The following is a 24,238-nucleotide window of genomic DNA, read 5'->3' on the forward strand; positions in this document are numbered from 1 at the left end:
CAACCCTACCCTTCATTTTCTTCTATAAGAATGATACTAGTAACTATTATCTTCACAGTCATTCTTTGTAATTCTTTCTGCTTCTTCATAATTTTTTAGTTCCATTTTTTTCATCAAAATCGTTCAGATTTATTTCAATCACTAACAAATTGAAATTTTTTTTTATTTTTATTTGATTTTATTCATATGAATTTTATTTACGTTTTATGGTATTTTTTTGTTCATATGATATATGCCGTTGGTTTTATGGAATTTTTATTATTTCTTATTTGTATAATTTTTTTCTATTGTTTGATGTACTCTATTTTTGTTTTGTATTAATTTTTTTTTTATTCTAAATTTGTAAAATTTGTAATTGTAATTGTAATTATTATATACTACGTTTATTATCAAAATTTTGAATAATATAAATTATGATCCTATAAAAAAAGGACAAAATAAATAAAAAATTAATTATAAGAAACAATAGAGTCATAAATAATAAAAATTTATAGTCTAAAATAATACTAAATTAAAGAGTACTGACGATACTAAAAAAAAATTATAGAATATTTTCTTTTTGTGTGACATTAGAAAATTTATAGTATTCTCCTTTATATTTTTATTTTTTATTGTATTTATATGATAAATATTTTTTATATTATTTTTTATAGTATTCTGATTTTGCAGGTATATAAAATTGATGTCTATTTTAGTAATTTTTTATCTAAAAGTGATTTTGAGTAGTATAATCTAAACAACATTTATTTTACTATAATCAATTTTGATATAAAGATTACCAAACATAAATCACGTTAACCCAAACTAACTTATCATCAAAATCAATTTTACAAGATCAATTTTATGCAAACTCTGGTTTACAAACTGTAATCCAAACACATACTTACTCATTGCAATTCATAGAAAAAATTTTCTAGCTGTTGCTACAATGTGTGAGGAGTGTGTGGGTGTAGGATCTAGACTTGCAGGTTATCTAATCTATCTAACCAGAACAAAAAAACAAACTTCAATACTGCTTAAACATTTTTTTTGTACACGAAATTTTATTTTAGTAATATTTTGGACACGAGTTAAAACTCATCTGAAAGTATCTCTACGAGCTTACATAATGATAAATGTTTTTGTCATGGCCTGCTATTTACAGACGGGCCCAGTACTAAACTTAAACCCACCTTAGGACACCCAAAGCCCAACCCACATCCGCCCCAAGATCTATTTTAAAAGAACATCTATTTTACATAATGATCTGTTTTGTTGGGCCTGTTCTAACCTCATGGCCCATCGTCCCTTTCAAGTGTTTGCTGTTCTGATCTCACATTAAATAAAATAAATTAACAAGAGAACTTTGTACAAATAAATAAACAAATAACAAGAGGAACAATATATCTTGAAGCGAAAAAGAAGAAAATACTTTTAGGAAGGAGATTACGCGTGGCATTATTTTTTTTATATTTTAAAAAAATATTTTTACAGATTTTTTAGATTATTCTCATTATACTCACTTCTGGTTAACTATTTGAATACATGTTTCAGATTAGGGGTGATAATGAGTAAGATTGAGTAGGATTTGGAGGCAACTCTAATTCTATCCGCAAGTTAAAATGTTTATATAAATTCAACTCTATCCAATTATCCTACCTACGGGTTGAAAAAAAGATGCAACATTATTATATAACTTTATGATAATTTAAAATAGAATTGATTTTTATATAAAAAAAGTATTAAATTATCAATTAATGATTTTTTTAGTGGCTAAAAATCTTTTATATTTAGTGAGAGGTATTTGATTCAACATCCACTTAAAACATATTTTAATATAAGTATATAACATATAAATATATAGGATGCGGGTTGATCGGATAGGATTGAGACTCAACCCGCACCCTATCCAACCCGCCCAGTGAAGATTGAGTTGATAATCCTACTCGACAGATAGAATCGGTTTGAATACCTGCGAATATGGATATGGTGCATGTTGTCACTTCTATCTTAGATGTCATATTAGCCAAAACACCGTGATTGATCGTGAGAGAAATTGCGAGAAAATTTGGGCGAAAGTTAGTGCACTCCAGATAAAGTAGGGAGTGCAGCACTCCTTAAAAGTTAACCTACTATCAAAAGTTATCAGGTAAATTTAATTTATTTATTATTGTTATTATTTTTTTTGTCATGGGCTAAACAAACAAACCAGCACTAACAAAAAGACTAATTCCTCTGTTACTCTGTTATTGTCGATGTGATGTCTTCAAATATTTTCACTGTTTTGTTTGATGGCAGGTGCTTCCACTATCGTTTTAGCTAGCTATAGATTTTGACGCTCTTGAACCCACCCTATTCCATTTCTACCATAAATGACCATCAAAGTCCGAAAAATTGCTGCCATAAAAAAGGAAGACGCATGTCTGTCGCCACTGCTGGTTAGCTAACTCCAAACGCAAAACGGATTCTGTAGAAGAACCCCGGTTTCCATGAAGGCGCATGATTCTCAGATGACGACGCAGTCAAAGCACAATATGCATGGCAGTTACAACAAGTTTATTATCTTTTATTTCAAATTAACCTCAACGTGTACTTAATAGAATGAAAAATTAAAATACAATTATATTTAAACAATTATTTGTATTATTTTTTTATTAATTTATTCAAAAAATAATTAAATTCTGAAGCTAATTGGTATAAAATATTACAGATATAAAACTAAGAAAAATTTTTATTTGTATAAAAATGAGCCTAATAAATAATTATTCTATTTAATATATAATTAAGAGTATTTCTTTCTTTGCCAACAAATTATAGTTCAAATGACATAATCTCTTTATATTCAGCTAAGAATTGGTAAAAAAAAAAACTTCTTTCCTTTATTAACTTTTTTAAACATTAATTATTTATTTTACATACAATATAAAAATAAATGAATATAATATTTATTGAGTAGAAGCAATTATACAAAAAATTTTGTTGTCATAGTATTTGAACGAAAGAAAAGAAAATGTTATTTTAAGAAAAAATAATAATATATTTTTAATAATATTCTTAATACAAAATAATAAATTTTAAATATTTTTTAAATAATATATATTAACTAAAATAATATAATTATCCCAAATAATATATTATAAATATAGTAAAATAACATATTTCAATAAAAAATTGTTAATAAAAAATTATATAAATATTTTTTTATATGAATTTTTATTTTGCACAAAATAAAATTATTATATGTTTGTTTATTTTTTACGTTGTATAAATATTTTTTTAATTAAATTTATATAATACTAAATATTTTATCATTCTGTTCATGTTTAATGTTTTAATTTTGTTTCACACAAAATAAAATTATATATATATATATAATACAAAATTTTTTATCATTGTATTTATATTTAATATTATAATTTTATTTCACATAAAACAAAATTTATTTAAATTTTAATATTATATATATATATATATATATATATATATATAACACAATTTTTTTATCATTGTGTTTATATTTAATATTATATTTTATTTCACACAAAACAAAATTTATTTAAATTTTAATATTATATACATAATATATATTTAATATTATTTTTTTAAGATTCTAATATATCTTTTTTTTGGATTTAGTACATGAATTTTTAACTTATTTTTTATGTATTATTTATTTTAATTCTAAAGTCCAATAACTTTTTTTTTGTACAGACATATTGTTTTTAATATTTATATACTAATTTTTTATTTTGAATTTCATCCCAATATCTGAGACTTGCCAAAAAAATTTAAAATTTGTAAAAAAAAATAATTAACCTGATTAACAGGTTACCTTTTTAAATCCAGACCATTCAAATAAAATATAATAAATGAAGAGTTTAGATTTAACAAATTCACAAGGTGTGCAGCACTCCATACTTAGCAAGGAGCGTTTAAGGATGATATACTTTAATTTTACAGAATCATCGAATTAAATTTATATCTAATTAACTTATTAAACGGTGAATTTAAAAATTTTAGTTTTTTTTACCGTATAACAAATTATCAATATACAGTTGAATTAATGTTTGAGTAAAATTATTTTACACTTTCGGTGTATAATTTTAATATTTTGTGTCATTCTTTTTAACTTTTGGATCCCAATAATTTTCTATTAAAACCAGTAAAAGCAAACCAACAAAAAGGAATTAAAAGCAAAATGCACTAACATTATTATTCGGACAAATTAGGCTAAATAATTACAAAAGTAGGTGACATTATGCATGATATTACTTGAAAATAAGCATTATTAAATGTATCCCTACAAAATAAACCAAAAAGAGCAATAACCTATTATCTACATACTACCTGACCATAAGAAACTTTGAATCCAAAGGACACTATCGACTTTATACTTGCTTAACATACATCTATGTTATGAATTTTCAAAAATCAATGCGTGAAAAGGAATTTCAATATATCGAGGAGATCAATATTTAAAAAAAAAGTGTTTTTACAAAATTTTGAACTCTTCATTTGATCTATTATTATAATAGTTAATTTTTATGGTAATGATTTTTCATGGTAAGATTTTGTGGTTCATTATTATTATATATATTAATACTCATAATAAGTCTTACCCAATAAAATATTGTGATTGGTAAAAGCTCGAGTGAAGTATTATAGAATGGAGTCATCAAAATGTCGGCTCTCAAAAAAATAATAATTTTTAAGTCTTGAAAAATCAATACTTAAAAAAAATATTTATTAGAATACCTTAGCTTAGTCTTTTTCACCCTAATAACTAGGATTTTGTTGTGATCATTTCTGTCAATGTATTACAGCTGACTACAATAATTAAACAAAAAAGAAAAATAAAGCAAATTAATCTTATATAAATATTAAGAAAAAAAAAGGCACGGAAAAGAAATTAATTGGAGAATGTAGATGTAATAGTAAGAAGCACTGAGCTCACTTAAAGTGGTATGGGTTTATGGATATGGAGAGATAATAGCCTCAAATCTAATAACCAATTATACCAACTCCTCATAATAATTTCACGTGAAAATGGCGTCATTTTCTGCTTGGCTTCACTTAAATACTTTATCTTAAACAATAGAAAATCCATTCCTAACCCAATGAATGCCATATGCTTTGACGAATATGTTTTGAAGCAGATCTAGGTGTTGAAACATTATTAACCAAGAACCTAAGAAAAACTCAAATTATTTAGAAGGAGATATTTTTTTTTGTTCCTCCGATTTCTCTCCAAATTAAAATAGAATTCAACATATTTAATAATATTTTGACATTCTAATTTTGGTATGGTTAAAAATGGAGTTTGGAATGGTTTTATTTGGTTTTGGTTGGTTTGAGTTATGAAAAGTGGAAAATTGGTAAATTGTGAACTTTTGGTAAAAGTTGGTTTTTGGTGAACTTTATTTGATCATAACTTATGCCTTAGTTTTCAAAATTAGTTGAAATTTGTTTGAAATTGAAGCTTATTGAAAACTCTTCAAATCGATATAAAGTTTGTAAAATTTGGATTTTTGTGGAGGAAGTTATGATCATTCAAAGATTGGTGTCAAAATCTGAAATTCTGCAAAGTTGCAGAATTTTGTGATTTCTAGTATGTGCGCACGTACAGCCTTGTGCACACGCACAACCCTACGAAATTTTAAACATGTGCGCACGCACAGACCTGTGCGTACGCACACGCAGGGAAATGCTTCCTGTTTACAACGCTAGCACAGCTTGTGCGCGCACATAACCAATGAGGATTTACAACTTGTGCGTACGTACAGCCCTGTGCGCACGCACACGTTGGGAAGGTCAGTCTGTTGAGGGAGCTAGCACAGCTTGTGCGAGCGAACAGAATTGTGAAATTTTTCACCTGTGCGTACGCACACCACCATGCGTACGCACACGTTTTGAAACTTCTCTGGGCGTGCGCGCGCCCACCCCTGTGCGTATGCACACGCCCTGTTTTTCAAATTTAAACATTATTTTCAACTATTTCACCTTTTCAATAAGATTGTAAGCTTCTATGACACTATTTTAAGACTCCTGGGCTTATTTTTGAGCATTGAAACATGTGAAAAGTCTTAGGAGAATTTTTTTGGATTTTACTTTGAAAAGTTAGCAAACGAAGGTTTAGGTTTCTGGTGTATTGAGGATGAATTTGGTTGAGAGAGAAGGAAGAGTAGTGAAACTTGGTGATATTTGGCAATGAATTAAGAAACTGACGAACCAATGAGTCGGAATGAAAAATTATGAATTGATGATGGTTATGATGAGTTGAGAACTTGGAAAGGAATAGTGAGTAAATTATTGGATTATATGAGAGTGTGCAGGACCTATATTTCTGGCGTGGCAGATTTCTCTGCTGCATGAGTAGTTGGATGTGGAGAGTATGCCAGGCCCTATATCATTGGAATGATATTGTTTGAAAGAGAGTGTGTCAGGCACTATATCCTTGGAATGTTGAGAATCGATAATTAAAAGTGGGTTGATATGAGAAATGGTGATGACTGGTGATGATTTGAGGTGGATGGACTTGTTGGGTGTGAGAAGTGTGCCAGACACTATATCCTTGGAATGATTTATGATGAGATAGATGTTGTTGTTGTTTTCCTTCTCTGCCGCAAGAGTGTGCCAGGCACTATATCCTCGAAATGAGCATGCAAGTGTGTCAGACACTATATCCTCGGAACGATAGTATGACAGGCACTATATCCTCGGAACAAAAGCGTGTCAGGCGCTATATCCTCGGACGTGGTAGAAAGGCAACATCCGAAAAAATGTGTCAGGTTGGTATTCATAGACCGACAAGTGATATCACGAGCCAATAAGATAGCATTCATCATATGCATCTCTTATATACTTGTTTGCTTTGATTACTTGAGTTTGCCTAATTGTATAACATGCCTACTTGCTTCTTGAATTACTTGCTATATATGAAAAGTTGAAAACTATCTGTGTTTTACTTGCTTGCATTATCTTGTGTTTGTCTGGTGCTGAAGAGGTTAGGTAGGTGGTGGCGATGGGATCGCACGGAGGTTAGGTTGGCGAAAGCTGTGGGATACAGTGGTGTGACTAGTACTAGTTAGAATTCCCCTAAGTTTAGAAAATCCTGTTTATTGTTTATGGTTTACGTTAATTATATTTGTTCTAAGCTTGAATATCGGTATCGGTGTGAAGTTCTAGGATTGCCTTCGGCGTCCCGGAGCCTTACATCTTACATATTGGGCACTGTTACCATACTGAGAACCTCCGATTCTCATACCATATGTTTTTGTTGTTTTTTAGATGCAGGTCGTAATTCACCTCGGTGAGATTGCGGATATGGTGATAGAGCGGAGTATGGTTCCTCCTTGGTTTACTTCTATTTTACTTTGTTGTAGTTACTCTCTCACATCTCTTTGTATATTTATCTTTATGATCTTAGAGGCTTACTTGAGAGATAAGTTGTATAAGCTATTTTAATCCAAAATTCTGTATCTTACTATTTATAACTAGTCGGCTTAAACTCCGCAAGCTGCGGCTAGTTCCCTATTATTATTTTACTCTTATATCTATATATGTTATATTCTCTTATATCTATACCTTGTGTCTTGTGCGTTAGCTTCATGTGAATGTTTTGCGCTTTTGTAATTCCGTTATTGAGCTTAATCCTTCATCAGGCTTCTAGAATATATTATTTCCTTCTATATATATATATATATATATATATATATATATATATATATGTATATATGAGTCTTAGAATTGTCGTAAGCTTTGCTTTATGACTAGAGTTAAGACCTAGGGTAATTAGGGTGTTACATCTCATGGCATGTCAGTAATATGCTGCAATAAAATAGAATAATTAAACACCCTGAAATTTAAAAAAAAATACTAAATTCCTAACTAATTTAAATATAAACCTATAATGACCCCCCTAAATTTCAACAACTTATTATACCTACTACGGTGTATGTTGACTGTTGGCCTTAGTTGATAGTAGCTTTAGTTTCTTCTTCTTTAATGGCATGTGCAAAAAAGGATTGGTCTTAAATGGTGTTATTTTTACCACTTTAATTGATGGACAATGCAAATATGAAAATTTAATTTGGTTTAGAAGAATTTTTAGGTAATAATCAATCAAAGTATTAGGTCAAACTTGATCACGTACAATGCCCAAATCAATGGCCTTCGTAAGATCTGCAATTTGAAAGAAGCTAAAAAAATTGTGAATGAGATGAATGTGAGAGATTTAAAATCTAATAAAATCACATTCACAACACTAATAGATGGATATTGCAAAAATGAAAAATGAAATTTGTATTTGAGATCAAGAAGAAAATGATCGAAAAGAATTGAATTTAATGACATAGCTTTTATTGCATTTATATACGGATTTTGCATAGAAAAAGAAAGAGAAAGAGCAAGAAACTGGCTAAGGCTAATAACTAGTGCAGCAAATACAATGATTTGTGAAATTTAGGGATATTTGTTCTAATTTATGATTTATTATGAATTTATGTGTCTATGTTTAAATTAGTTACGAATTTAAAATAACCCTTAAAATTTTTTTAAAAATTTAATTATCCTATTTTATTGCAGCATATTGCTAATAAAACAAGAGACGTTTTATTCCTTAAAATTGTTATTTGATAAGTTTCAGCTAACGTGACATGTAGACAAAATTTATTAACTTTAAACGAAAAACAATAATAGAAAAAATAGAATGTTTGACAAAATTAATCGTTAGAGACTACAATGTCATTTTTAAATCAATAAAAAAACAAAATAAAAATTAACAAAATAATAAAAAATTGAGATAATTTTTTTTTTAAATTGAACCCCCCCCCAAAGAAAACCTTTTCTCAACCTCTAATTACCAAATCCAATCTCTCTTTCATTAAGTCTGATCCTACCAACAAAATGCAAAGAGTGTGGGGATCTTAAAAAAGATGAACAACATTCTTCAAGAGAAGTTTAGTTGTTCTGTGGCCCCATCAAAGTCTTCATCTTCAACTGGGTCAAGTTCATCTTCATTTTTCACATTTAGTTTTAGAATTAATTTGGATTGGTTTTTTAGTTAAAAAAATATTTTTTTAAATAAAATATTTTTATTTAATTTAAAATTTATTTAAATATGTCTTTTAAAAAAAGTATTTTTATTATGAAAAATAAAATATTTGTTTTTTTTAAACTAATAATATATTATTTAAAAAAAAAAAGCAAAAAACGTTTTTAATACTTGAAAAATTTTTTTAAAAAATTTATCTAAATATAAAATAATTTTTATCTGTTAAACTTTTTTAAAAATAAAAAACGAAAAAATTAAATACCTTTTTCAAAAGTTAATCTAAATTGATCTTTTATCTAAGTATAATATTTTGCAATTTTTAAAAAAAGGCTTTACTATTTCTGCTGCTGCTACTACTAATAATAATATTAGACATGTTATTTTGCAATCATGGATAAAGTGGTTGAGGAATTCTTAAACAGTGATGATACACGTTAAAATATTTTGTAACAAAAACTAAGAAAATTGGCACAAATCTAAAAGAAAAATATGCCCATGCATGATGTATTACACTTTTTTTTTCACTTTTTTTAGTATAAAATTTTTTTGTTGGAGAATATAAAAATTTATTAATATAATAAAATTTTTTATATATAATATAAAAAATTTTGTACATAACATATAATTTATCGATATAACATAAAAACTTTTGTATATAGTATATAAATTTTTTTTATATAAATGTATTTTATTGATTGAATGATTCAATATTTTAAATTTGTAGTTTTTTAAAATTTTTGTGCTATGTATCCAAATTTAATTTAATTATGTGCATGCACCAAAATTGGTTTCGGTCTTAATATTGTGAACTTATGATTCTTTAAAAAAATTTATGTTGTACTTCAATATTTTTATAGTGTATATAAAAATTTTTATACTCGAAAAAGAAGAAAGAGGAGAAAAAATCTGATAAAGTTTGTGCAGAAAGAGAGAAATTGTAGGTGAAAAATGAAATCACGCAGAGTTGTACCTGAAACGGTAGTGATACAAGTAAAATAAATTAAACTAAATTTAATTTTCAAACCGATTCAAATATATCACTTGAATAAATTTGAAACTTCAAACCGATTTTAATTACGAGAAACTAATGACAGGAATAAATTTGAACCGTTAGATTTTTATATTAGTAACTAAAGTTAAAATGAAAAAAGAAGTCATTTGATCTTTTTTTTAAGTGAACAGAGAAATATTTTTAATAGTTTTTAATTTGAATTCTAAACTATTTATGTAAGAATTATGTGACCTACTATGCTCTTTATTCGGAAGCTTCTTTCAGATGGCTGACATTTCCACATTAACCCTCAAGTAAACTATTAGAAAATATTTTGTCATATATATCATCAAATTGAAATATAATCCAGCAATAACAAAAGAAACGTCCGATAAATCCCTTACTCAAATTCTAGCCTTTCTTTCATCCAGCACATATTCTTTTTCTTTATCCCTCTCCATCATCATTCAATAAATTGAGCATAAAGAAAACTATCAAAGACTAGACCCACTAAGAATTTGTCCAGAGAGAATCCAGTAACATCGCTTACATAAGCAATATGAGATCAGTACGAAAAATAATTAATAATCATACGGCATATTGAAAATAACCCACGTGAAATTCAAGCCTCGTATTGAAAATCGAAAAAATCATTTTAATATTGCGAGAAAGAAAATCATATCCAAAAACGGCATCACATTAACAAGGAAGGATTAATTACAATTTGCCATGTGATTAAACATCATTACACTAAAAGTATGTGAAGTGTGAACAAAACAAAGATAAGAAACATTAGTGTGATTAAATATGTGCAAAAAGCAAATCCTGCTTCAATGACATCCAACCAAGCATAAACCTTATCAACACATTTTGAGAGAGCCAAAGGTGAAAGGTCCCATTTCCCCTTTCACACTCCACCCTTCATCTTCCCATATGAAACGCAGTGCCGTTTATTGCCAACTTACCAAGCCAAAATTAAATATTTCAACAACACAATCCATGCATCGCCTTGCCTCTCCAAAACGCCACCTCACAGCCACCATCTTCTCCATCAAAATCACATAACTAATTATAATTATAATTGCACATTCGATTGCACAAAAATGTGACCCAATAAGCTCAAAATGAGCCATTGTAAAAAGAGTTATGTACAATTATAATTACAAAGAGTTATATAACAAAACAAAACCCCACCTCTCCTATTTCCCTCATCTTCACTCAATAAAAAAATTTAGAACAAAACATAACCTACAAAACTTCTCTTTTTTATTTTGCTTTGAAAATTTTTTTCCCTTATTTTCTCTATACTCTTTTACATATATTTTATTTTTTTCTTTCTTCTTGAGATATTTATTCCAATTAAAGCTCTTGGGAGGCATCAGATGACAAAGGGTAACAAGTGTCTTCCCCACCAGTGTTCCATAAGAAATGAGCATAATCAGCGGCATAGAAAGAGTTTGTAGGCTCAGCTGAAATTGCTTCCAAATAAGTCTCTTCTGCAGCCCACAAATCATTCTTCGCTTTCCATAGAAACGTTGCGTACTTATTGAATGCCTCTGGATCACGAGGTTCCACCCCTATTGCCTTCTTGAAGTATTCTTCCGCTCTGGTGAAATAATTCAAAGAACAAGACCAAAATGTCAACATCAATTTTAACCACTTTTCACATGAAAATTGCAATGCCAAACTACTCAATTTCAAGGATATTTCTTTCATTACGTTACTAAGCAATTTATTATTATGTGCTGTCTCTGATAGTTTTCCTTATAGGCATATAGCCACATACAGATTTAAATATTAGTAAATAACAGAGTAAATAAAGTCTAGACCAAAAAAATATTAAAAAGTCAAAGTCAACAAAGTTCCGTGTGAGATCATTTGTCATGCACGTGACTATCACGCACGGAAGATGACAGATACCGAAATATATTGATCCTGCTCATGAACCTGTGGTGCAGGGTAAATACACCGCATACTCTTCTATCAAGATTCAAACTTGGACAAATCAAAAACCTCATTGTCTTTTTTTATCCCCCTAATTTTTTTCAGTTTGGGTTTTAATATATTTTTGACGATGAATTAGAATATGCTTTCGCTGCTCCTACCTAGAACGACCTCTTTGGTAACACACAAATAATTCATATAAAAACAAAATCATAAATTAGTCAGTCCTATAAGAGTATATTACCACAACAAACAATAATCAAATATATTTTTGTAAAATCTTGCTTTCCATTTTCTTTTAACAAAGCAAGAAACACATGACGAGTTAATTTTTATGGACTTTCAAGTAGTCATATATAACTTTAATAAATATATTTTAACCAAAGATGGAGACTCTATGCATGTGAATTTCGACTTTACCAAAACATTACTACGGGAATAATAATAATAATAATAATAATAATAATAATAATAATAATAATAATAGAAACTAGAATACTTATGCCATGGCAAGCAAAATTAGCAAATAAAAGTGAAGAATTTTTTAAAAAGGAAAAAAAAAAGGAAAATTCACCTGTCGTAATCATGTGCAACGAGGTAGAGGAACTGAGCATAATTTGAGAGAAGAAGAGAGTTGTTTGGTTCCTTGGACAAGCCCGTTTGGTAAACCAACTCCGTTCTCAGATACTCAGCATAGTCATCACTCTCCATCTTGGCTGTTACGGGCGAAACGAACTGTTTCATCGAGCCACGATTCACATCCTCCATTCTAGAAGCTTCCTCCACCATCGAACTCCAAAGCTCCTCTTCTTCCTCCTCCACTGACGAAGACTCCGCATTATTATTATTATTATTGTTATTGCTCTCCCCTGTTCTGTAAACCTGAGACTGCGACGACGACAAACCGTCAGGGAAAACCGTTCCCTGGTGCCGGTCCGACCGGTCAGACCGGCCTTCCCCGTCGGTTCCGTGCGCCGCTGGCCGGAATTTCCCTCCGCCACCGTTTCCGCCACCAACGGAAGTCGTTTTCTTCCCGTTAGATGATGACACGGTGAATGTCTTTACCGCAGAGGAATCAAATCCGCTCTGATTATCACTGACAGACTCCTCTTCCTCCATCTCCATGGTCAGCGTAGGTGGATTCACGGCGGCCATGACGGCGGCGTTGTGTCCCATGGAATGAACGGTGAAATTGGCGAGCAAGATCATGACATAAACCATGAGAGTAGGGGTGTGTGAGAACACTTGCTGGAAGAGCCAAACGAAGGAAGCGTGCATTTCCGTTTGTACCCTCTCGAGGATTCCTTGTAGGTCTTGGTAGCAGAGAGTCTCTCTCATCTGGAGGGTGTAGCTATGGAGCTCTCGAATGATGAACACCATAGAAGAGAACGCTTTCTTCACCGAACAGCACGCGGATTCACCTGCCTCCCTAAAACCTTCCTTCCATTGGAGCTTCTTCTTGATGATCCTCAATGAGAACGGAAGCTCCACGCTGTTCGCTTTCCGCTCTATGTTCGCCGGAATTATTATCTCCTCACCACCGCCGGACACCATCCACGGCGGCTCCGGGATGCTCTGCCCATTCACGAAATTCGAGGACGAGGTTGGAGAATAAGTGCCGTCCGAATCTGAATCGTCTTCGTTGAGCTGGAACCCGAGGGTCAAGTCTTCGATCTTCTTAGCGAATTCCTCGTCGGAGAAGGAATCTAAGCTCGCGCTACAGGATCTTCTGATCGGTGTTCTGTTGTTGGTAGAGAAGACGTGATTGTGAAAATCTAAGGATCGAGACTTGTGGAGAAACGACGTCGTTTTGAAGAGTGTGCAAGGGTGGACGAATCGGCACGATACGGAAGGATTAAAACTGCGTCGTTTTGACGAAGCATAGGAATATACATAAGAAGGGGATGAAATCGCAGAAGCTAGGGTTTGAGAACAAGAGGAAGGAGAAGAAGAAGGGGAATAATGAGGTAATGACCATTGCAAACATGGAGTAACAACCTTCAATCCTCCCATGATTATGTCACAGAGAGAAAAGAGATTGAACTCAAAAAGAGATAAAAGAAAGAGGTATTTTTATATAAAGAGAATGAGGATGAGAATAAGAATCAGTGTTCGAAAAGACGAAGAAGAAGCTTTGTTCAAACACCTGTTCATAACAAACTTTCTTTTCTTGTTAGTTTTTTTCTTTCTGCCATTCAACAACAGCACTCCAACCTGAAAAACCAACAAAGCAGATTTATAATTGGAAACGCGCTTTCATGGGGACAGCACAAATGAAATATTTATATAAAAAAAGAAAGAGCGTTCAATTTTTTTCTTTTTTAATTAAAAAATAAGTAAATAATGAACGCATAATTTTCATGGCTAATGATTACTGTAGGCATGAAAATCGGATCTTTGAACGGGTCTCGAGAAACAAAGAAAAAGAAGCGAGATCCGAGAGACACCAGTGGAAAATGAAGAGAGATAGTGTTGATTTAATTTACTCACTTGTGATTTGTGTGAGGAGCTGAATTTTCGGGTTAATGTTGCGGTTTGTTTGGGTCTGTTTTTTATTTTCTTTTCTTGGAATCTTTTTTTTTTTTCTCGCCGGCCTAGATTTTCCGACGTACGGTAGCGGAGAAGAAGCGCAATAGTGGTTGCGACTTCTGTGTTTCAGTGAGATGAGAGGAGGCTGAAGTGGTATTTATATGAGAGAGTAACGAGGGTGAGAGAGAACTGAGAAGAGTGAGAAAAAATATCATGGGTTCGTGACCGGCTATGGCGGTGGCAATGGTCCAATTAGATTAGAGTATTGAAATTTTGAGAAGAAGATAAATAAACTTTTCACCTCTTCATTTGTAGATATTTAAGTTTTAGAAAAATTAAAATAAAATGTTATTTTAATTGTATTACTTTGGTGAATATAGATGCACATATAAGAATATTTTTAAAATAAAATAAATTAAACTTAAAATTTAATGTGTCCAAATTTAAAAATATAAAAAATTTAAATATATTTTTAAATTTTTAAAAATTTAAATATTTATAAATAAAAAACTCAAGAATTAACTTATTTTATCTTTTAAAATTTATTATTATTTTCCGAATATCAACTTCTTTTTTCATTTTCTTTTACATGACTTTGACATTTATTATTAGTCTTTGAAATAGTTTCAAGCTTCCATTTTTTGGTGTCTAGTTTAAAGCTTTGATGTTCATATTTACTAAATTAATTTTGATTCTTTAAATTGTTACCATTTTCTGTTTTACTTTCTATCTTTATACATGTATTAAAAAATGTTTATTTTAAAAAAATCCTTAATTAATAAAATTAGAATTTATTTAATATATACCTTTGGGACATATAATAAAATTACTAATAATAAAATTTTAAATTTTTCAATAATATAAAATAAATATATTAAAAAAATATTTTTTATATTTTTAATAAAAAATTAATTTGTAATTTTAATATATATGTTTAAGACACAAGATAATAAAATTCATAAAATTATAGTACCTTATTTTAAATTTTTTTAAATAATACTTTGAGAGTAAAGATTTTTTAACAAGGATTTTACTCTAGAAAATAACATAAATAATTTCGTCTATCAATAAAACATTAAAAACATATTTTAGATTTTATTAATGCAATAGTAAATCTCTTTAGTATCTCTTTTAAAATGAAAGATTCACTCTATAGAATTCAACTTGATAGTTTTCTTAATTTTGTCGCTTGATGCTTGTGAAATGAATTATTTATAGGGAGATACTTAGATAAAAAATATTAAAAATATTTTTTAAAATATTTTTAATAATTAAAATTTAATATATATAATTAATTAAATTATGTTATTTTTATTAAAATTAGACCTGATAAATAAGTTTAGTCAAAAAATTAATAAATTAAATTTTGAATCAGTCTAAATTAATACTTTTTAATAAAAAATAACTACAATATTTTTATTATAAAAATAACTAAAATACCTCTATTATATATATATATATATATATATATATATATATATATATTAATTTTGAGAATCGTAAATTCTAGTCATTTTCTTCTCTATTGTCATAATATTAGAATTTAGAGTTTTTAATATATATATATATATATATATATATATATATATGTTACGGCCTGGCCCAAAGGGAACTTGGGCCGACCCGACCCACAAACCACCTGACCTGAACGGTCGGATGACGCACTCATAACCGGCCCGAACACGCGTCGGGGACAGCTGGCCGCTACAGCTGTACAGGGAAACTTCGAGGAAGGTGGGTTCTGCCCTCGTGGGACCCACATCTGACATAGTATATAAGGGGAGGATCCTACCCCTCCCCCAAGGTACGTCACACATTCCACCTAACCTATTTCACGCCTGCACACTAACTGACTAGAGCGTCGGAGTGTCTTTGCAGGTGACACCCCACCATCCACAAAGAGAGCTCGGTTACTCGGCAGATCCGATCCCAGCACAATTGTGAGCGAAGCGTTCCCGCCTCCTCAAATCTCCAGTCGAACCGTCCAGTAATCGCCTAACCGAACATTGGCGCCGTCTATGGGGACGCCTAAATGGACGTCGTGCCGGGCTTTGGAGACCAAGGCCAAACAGCCGGCGCAGAGGGGGCAGCCTCTGTCGCCTCACCGGGAGGGCGACGAAGGTCCCCCCGACAACGCACTGAACCACGCACAAGGACGCGAGAGATGCGACCCTTCGGAGGAACTGGCGGTGACAGCGCCAGAATAATGCAGGAGCTACGCCATAGGATCCAGAACCTGGAACGACAACTAGCCGATCAGGAGCAAGATCGACGAACCACCGATCCTAGCTACTCCCCATCCCCTGAAAGCCGGGAGAGAGATTCCCACCGGAGTCGCCCCCGGCACGCCTCCGCTTCCAGAACGGAAGCGGAAAGCACCCGAGAAGATTTGCCCATCCTGAGAAGCCGAAACGACACAATCATCTACTCCCGAGGCAAGGAAACACACCCCACGGGATGAGAACGCGAGGACGGAGAAGGGAGGCCTGTGAGGACACGACGCCCCGTGATAATGGGCGCCACCCCGTTCCATCGGTCCATCCTCGAGGTCCGGTTGCCGAAGCACTTCGACAAACCAACGGACATGAGGTACGATGGAACCCAAGACCCTTTGGAACACCTCACGGCCTTCGAGGCTAGAATGAATCTGGAGGGAGTAGGAGACGAGGTGAGGTGCCGGGCCTTCCCGGTCACCCTGGTAGAACCTGCGATCCGATGGTTTAACGGCCTTCCGCAGGGATCCATCTATGGGTTTTCGGACATCAGCCGTGCCTTCTTAGCTCAATTCACAACACGAATAGCAAAGGCAAAGCACCCGATCAACTTGATCAGGATAACCCAAAGGCCCGGAGAGCCGACCAGAAAATACCTGGACCGATTCAACGACGAATGCTTAGAAATTGACGGCCTAACCGACTCGGTGGCCAGCCTCTGTCTGACGAACGGCCTCCTCAACGAGGACTTCCGAAAACACCTCACCACAAAACCGGTTTGGACGATGCACGAGATCCAAACAGTAGCTAAGGAATACATAAATGACAAGGAAGTCAGCCAGGTCGTGGCTGTCAATAAATGACACTCCAGCTACAATCAACCTAGGCAACAAAGTAACAGAGAGAGATAGAAAGAGCAAGCCAGAGAGGGAGGGCCGAGCAAGGCACCCAGACCGTTTCCCCGGATAGAAAAATTCACCAATTACACTCCACTCACTCTCCCCATCATGGAAGTTTACCAGCAAATAGCCGAGAAAGGAATCTTGTCGAAGTCCCGACCACTCAAGGACCGTACGGGGGGAAACAAGAGCCTCTACTGTGACTACTACAAGGGCTATGGGCACCAAACACAGGACTGCTTTGACCTGAAGGATGCACTAGAGCAAGCGATAAGGGACGGTAAACTAACAGAATTCTCCCATCTTATAAGGGAGCTGAGGAGGCGACATCGCGACCAAGACGAGGAAGGTAAGACCCGGTCGGCAAAGCGGCGTCAAGAGCCAGAAGACAAAGACCACGGTCTCACCGTGATAAACGTAGTAACCGCAAAAAACACCGCACCAAGGTCGAGATCAGCGCACAAGAAAGACGCCAAGGTCTTGGCGGTCTCCTCCTCGCCGATACGAAGCTCTAAGAAGCCCTCATCTATCTCTTTCGGCCCGGAAGATCAGTGGTTCGACGAGGGCTCTGAAAATCCATCCATGGTCATCACGGCCAGAGTGGGAACTGGCCTCATCAAACGAATCCTTGTCGACACGGGGGCAGACTCGAACATTATGTTCCGCAACGTGTTCGACGCACTGGGGTTAAGGGACGCCGACCTATCGACTCATCAGCACAGGGTCATTGGATTAGGCGACCACTTCATCAAGCCCGATGGATTGATATCCCTGCCGATTTTCGTGGGATAGGCCCAAGGCCGAAGATCGGCAATGGCTGAATTCGTGGTTCTCCGAGATTCCACGGCCTACAACATTATCTTGGGGAGGAAGACGATTAACGATGTTGAAGCGATAATCAACACAAAGCTACTAGTCATGAAGTTTGTTACCGACGGCGGATCTATAGGGTCCATTAGGGGAGATCTAGAGACGGCGGTCGCTTGCGACAATGCCAGCCTCTCCCTAAGGAAGAAATCTAAAGAGGCGTCGGGGGTGTTCCTAGCTGACCTAGACGCCAGGGTAGACGACAAGCCCAGACCAGAACCGGAGAGGGACCTGGAAAAGTTCAGGGTCGGTGACACGGAGGAAAAGTTCACGTTTGTCAATAGAAACCTTCCACACGAAATGAAGGAGCCTCTGGTAGAAATGATCAGGGCCAATGGGGATTTATTCGCCTGGACACCGGCCGACATGCCGGGCATAGACCCCGAAGTCATGTCACACCACCTGGCCGTCAAATCGGAAGCACGCCCGGTAGCCCAGCGGAGAAGAAAGATGTCGCGGGAGAGGGCGGAGGAGGTGGCCAGGCAGACGGCTAGCCTCCTAGAAGCAGGTTTCATACGGAAACTAGACTACTCGACCTGGCTCTCGAATGTAGTTATGGTAAAAAAGCACAGCGAAAAATGGAGAATGTGCGTAGACTACTCCGACCTCAACAAGGCATGCCCTAAAGATTGTTTTCCCCTCCCTAACATAGACGCACTCGTCGATGCGGCGGCGGGCTACCGGTATCTGAGCTTCATGGATGCCTACTCCGGCTACAATCAGATACCGATGCACCGACCTGACGAGGACAAGACAGCATTTATAACGCCTGGGGGAACCTTCTGTTACAAGGTGATGCCATTCGGCCTAAAAAACGCAGGGGCAACATACCAGAGGCTGATGAACAAAATATTTTGCGACCTCATAGGCAAGACAGTGGAAGTCTATGTAGACGACATCCTCGCGAAAACTACGCGACCCGATGACCTCCTAAATGACCTGGCAAATGTATTTGCGTCTCTCCGACAACACGGTATGAGGCTCAATCCCCTCAAATGTGCCTTCGCCATGGAAGCTGGAAAGTTCCTATGGTTCATGATAACCCAAAGGGGGGTAGAAGCTAACCCTGAGAAATGCCAAGCAATACTCCAGATGAAGAGCCCGGGTTGTATCAAGGACGTCCAGAGATTGGCAGGACGACTCACCTCGTTATCCCATTTTCTCGGAGCTTCGGCAACAAAAGCCATACCCTTCTTTAACCTCATGAGAAAAGGGATAGCATTTGAATGGACGCCCGCATGTGAGGAATCTTTTAGACACTTCAAGGAAATCCTGGCGACACCCCCTGTGCTCGGAAAGCCAAAGGCCGGGGAGCCGTTATACCTATACCTCGCCATAACAGGAGAAGCCCTGGCTGCGGTTTTGGTACGAGAAGAAGGAAGGGCTCAATAACCAGTCTATTTCGTGAGCAGAGCCCTACAAGGGGCAGAACTAAGGTACAGTGATGATTGGATTTTTGATGGTTTAGAATTTCACAAATGAATTCTCGTTGCAAGTATAGTTCCTAAACCAAGCAATAATCTTTTCATACAAAAAGTTGTTTGTCACTAAAACAAACCCCTAAATTTATAAACCGAAGTATTCAAACCTCGGGTCGTTCTCCCTAGGAATTACAATAAAGTGTCTTGTTATTGGTTGTGAATTATTTTGGGGTTTTGATAAGAAGTATGAAAGATAAATGGCAAGAAAGTAAACTAAGGCCTAAAAAGGTCTTGGCAAGGGTTGGTGGTCAAGGATCTCTATCCTAATCACTAACCACAATATGAGAATTGGCAAGGATTAATCTCATTAAATCATCCTCTAACTAGTAGTGAAGGAAAGTCAAATGAGCTATATCAATCCTAGTCCATAAGTCCTAACTCTCCACTAATTCAATTAGTGAGAACTAGAGTCAATGGCTCCCAATCATCAATCACTTGGTCATTAGTAACTCAAGAGGTCCTAAGTTACCTTTCCAAGCCAAGAGTATAGAATCCTACTCTAAAATCCAACCAAGCATTTCATCAAACACTTGGAAGGCATAAAAGGAAAACATAGTAAATCAACAACAAGAACAAAATCTAACAACAATTATTGAAAGGAATTAATAACACAAATCAAAAGGAACACAATTATTATGATTTACCTTGAATTGAATTGAAAGAGAAAGGAAGAAACAAAAGTAGATCTACAACAAAACACAAAAAACAACATAAAGGAAATTACAATAAAAGAATAGAGGAAGATGAATGTAGCAACAAAGAATTGAAAGGTAGAAGTAGAAGAAAGCAAAGATTAAAACCTAGATCTAAGAATTAAACCTAATCCTAATCCTAATCCTAGAGAGAAGTGAGAGCTTCTCTCTCTAGAAACTACTTCTAGAACTAATCCTAATGTGTGGAAATGAACTAATGGTAACTAACATATGTTTCCCTCTTCATTCCTTGCGTTAAATAGCATCAAAAATGAGTTGGATTGGGCCTACAAGGCTTTAGAATTCGCTGGCCACGTTTTGCTTTAAGTGAACCAGGTGGCAGCAACGGCGCGTGCGCATACTATGCGCGTGCGCCACCATACATGTAGCAACTATGGCAAATCTTATATCGTTTCGAAGCCCCGGATGTTAGCTTTCTAACCCAACTGGAACCGCATCATTTGGACCTCTGTAGCTCAAGTTATGGTCGTTTAAGTGCGAAGAGGTCGGCTTGACAGCTTTCCGGTTCTTTCATTTCTTCATGAGCTCTCCAACTTTTCATGCTTCTTTCTTCATTCCCTTGATCCAATCTTTGCCTCCTAAACCTTAAATCACTTAACAAACATATCAAGGCATCTAATAGAATCAAGGTGAATTAAATTTATCTATTTTGAGTCCTAAAAAGCATGTTTTCACACTTAAGCACAATTAAAGGAGAATATACAAAACCATGCTATTTCATTGGGTAAATGTGAGAAAAGGTCTACAAAATACTCTAAATTCAATACAAGATAAACCGTCAAATTGGGGTTTGTCATACAGCAAACTGGAAAAGCTAGCTCTGGCACTCTTGACCTCTTCACAGAGGTTAAAACAATATTTCCAAGGTCACCAGATTGTCGTAAGGACGGACCAAGGAATCCGACGAGTGCTCCGAAAACCCGATTTAGCGGGAATGATGATGACTTGGTCCATTGAACTTTCCCAATATGACATACGGTACGAATTCCGGCAAGCAATCAAGGCATAAGCGATGGCTGACTTCTTGGTAGAAGTGACGGGGGATCCAACCGAAGAGACGGACACACGGTGGAAGCTCCACGTGGACGGAGCCTCCAATCAGACGTCCGGGGGCGCCAGGATCCTTCTGGAAAGCCCAGCCGGGGTCGTATACGAACAGTCGATCAAGTTCGAATTTCCCATCTCGAACAACCAAGCAGAATACGAAGTCCTCATAGGGGGCTTAGCCCTAGCAACGGAAGTTGGAGCGACAAGGTTGGAAATATGCAGCGATTCACAAGTAGTCACCTCCCAAGTAAACGGGAGCTACCAAGCCAAAGACTCACTATTACAAAAATACTTGGAGAAAGTCAATGATTTGAGCCAGAAGTTTGAGGAGGTCACGATCCACCACGTTCCAAGAGAAAGGAACACACGGGCAGATATCCTATCAAAACTGGTTAGCACGAAACCGGGAGAAGGTAACCGATCGCTCATCCAAGGTATGGTGAGGGAGCCGGCAGTCACTCTGCACCTGTCAAGACTAATATGACAGTGGAAGTCTATGTAGACGACATCCTCGCGAAAACTACGCGACCCGACGACCTCCTGAATGACCTGGCAAATGTATTCGCGTCTCTCCGACAACACGGTATGAGGCTCAATCCCCTCAAATGTGCCTTCGCCATGGAAGCTGAAAAGTTCCTAGGGTTCATGATAACTCAAAGGGGGATAGAAGCTAACCCTGAGAAATGCCAAGCGATACTCCAGATGAAGAGCCCGGGTTGTATCAAGGACGTCCAGAGATTGGCAGGACGACTCACCTCGTTATCCCGTTTTCTCGGAGCTTCGGCAACAAAATCCCTACCCTTCTTTAACCTTATGAGGAAAGGGATAGCATTTGAATGGACGCCCGCATGCGAGGAAGCTTTTAGACACTTCAAGGAAATCCTGGCGACACCCCCTGTGCTCGGAAAGCCAAAAGCCGGGGAGCTGTTATACCTATACCTCGCCATAACAGGAGAAGCCCTGGCTGCGGTTTTGGTACGAGAAGAAGGAAGAGCTCAACAGCCAGTCTATTTCATGAGCAGAGCCCTACAAGGGGCAGAACTAAGGTACAGCAAACTGGAAAAGCTAGCTCTGGCACTCTTGACCTCTTCGCGGAGGTTAAAACAATACTTCCAAGGTCACCAGATTGTCGTAAGGATGGACCAAGGAATCCGACAAGTGCTCCAAAAACCCGATTTAGCGGGAAGGATGATGACTTGGTCCATTGAACTTTCCCAATATGACATACGGTACAAACCCCGGCAAGCAATCAAGGCACAAGCGATGGCTGACTTCTTGGTAGAAGTGATGGGGGATCCAACCGAAAAGACGGACACACGGTGGAAGCTCCACGTAGACGGAGCCTCCAATCAGACGTCCGGGGGCGCCGGGATCATTCTGGAAAGCCCAGCCGGGGTCGTATACGAACAGTCGATCAAGTTCGAATTTCCCATCTCGAACAACCAAGCAGAATACGAAGCCCTCATAGGGGGCTTAGCCCTAGCAACGGAAGTTGGAGCGATAAGGTTGGAAATATGTAGCGATTCACAAGTAGTCACCTCCCAAGTAAACGGGAGCTTCCAAGCCAAAGACTCACTATTACAAAAGTACTTGGAGAAAGTCAAGGATTTGAGCCAGAAGTTTGAGGAGGTCACGATCCACCACGTTCCAAGAGAAAGGAACACACGGGCAGATATCCTATCAAAACTGGCTAGCACGAAACCGGGAGAAGGTAACCGATCTCTCATCCAAGGTATGGTGAGGGAGCTGGCGGTCACTCTGCACCTGTCAAGGCTAAGCCCCCTCGGTTGGACCCCATCACCAGCTTCTTAGAAAACGGCAAACTGCCCGACGACGAAAAGGATGTTAAGAAACTGAGAAGGGAAGCAGCCCCTATTGAAATGCCTACACCCCGACCAAACGGACTACGTCCTCAGGGAAGTCCATGAAGGGTGTTGCGGCCATCACATAAGGGGCAAAGCCCTAGCAAGAAAATTAATCCGAGCTGGATACTATTGGCCATCAATGATGGCAGACTCTAAAGAATTCGTTAGAAAGTGCATCAAGTGTCAAGAGAACGCCAATTTCCACAAGGCACCGGCCTCCGAGCTAAGCTTGTTAACGTCTTCCCGGCCATTCTCTCAATGGGGAGTCGACCTCTTGGGGCCCTTCCCGGTTATCCTAGACAAGTCAAGTACCTCATAGTCGCCAATGACTACTACACCAAATGGATAGAGGCCGAGCCGCTGGCTAGCATATCCTCATCCAATTGCAGGAAGTTCATATGGAGGCAAGTGATGACACGGTTCGGCATCCCGGAGATCGTTATCTCGGACAACGGGACACAATTTACCGACAAGAAGTTCACGGAGTTCCTCACCAGCCTGGGTATAAGACAAAAGTTCTCCTCAGTTGAGCACCCCAAAACAAACGGACAGGTTGAGTCCGCAAACAAGATCATCCTGTTAAGACTTAAGAAGCGGCTGGATGATAAAAAAGGTGCTTGGGCCGACGAGCTCGCCTCGGTCCTCTGGTCCTACCGTA

The 24,238-nt window shown here is 36.1% G+C and overlaps 2 protein-coding genes across 2 annotated transcripts; one reads left to right on the forward strand and one right to left on the reverse strand.

The window, feature by feature from the left end:
• Positions 1-10,701: 10,701 nt before the first annotated feature.
• LOC112792096 (uncharacterized) lies at positions 10,702-14,754 on the reverse strand. The gene is made up of 3 exons (XM_025835188.3): positions 14,457-14,754; positions 12,541-14,180; positions 10,702-11,628 (listed from the first exon to the last, which is right to left on the reverse strand). Exons 2-3 carry the CDS (start codon positions 13,977-13,979, stop codon positions 11,382-11,384), a joined length of 1,686 nt encoding a protein of 561 aa, XP_025690973.1. The 5' UTR covers positions 13,980-14,180; positions 14,457-14,754; the 3' UTR covers positions 10,702-11,381.
• A 2,253-nt stretch (positions 14,755-17,007) lies between these two features.
• LOC112792341 (uncharacterized) lies at positions 17,008-17,571 on the forward strand. Its single transcript, XM_025835574.1, has one exon. The coding sequence runs from the start codon at positions 17,008-17,010 to the stop codon at positions 17,569-17,571; it is 564 nt and encodes a 187-aa protein (XP_025691359.1).
• Positions 17,572-24,238: the final 6,667 nt, after the last annotated feature.

Source organism: Arachis hypogaea, chromosome 1 (genome assembly GCF_003086295.3).
Source record: "Arachis hypogaea cultivar Tifrunner chromosome 1, arahy.Tifrunner.gnm2.J5K5, whole genome shotgun sequence".
Taxonomy (NCBI): Eukaryota; Viridiplantae; Streptophyta; class Magnoliopsida; order Fabales; family Fabaceae; genus Arachis; species Arachis hypogaea.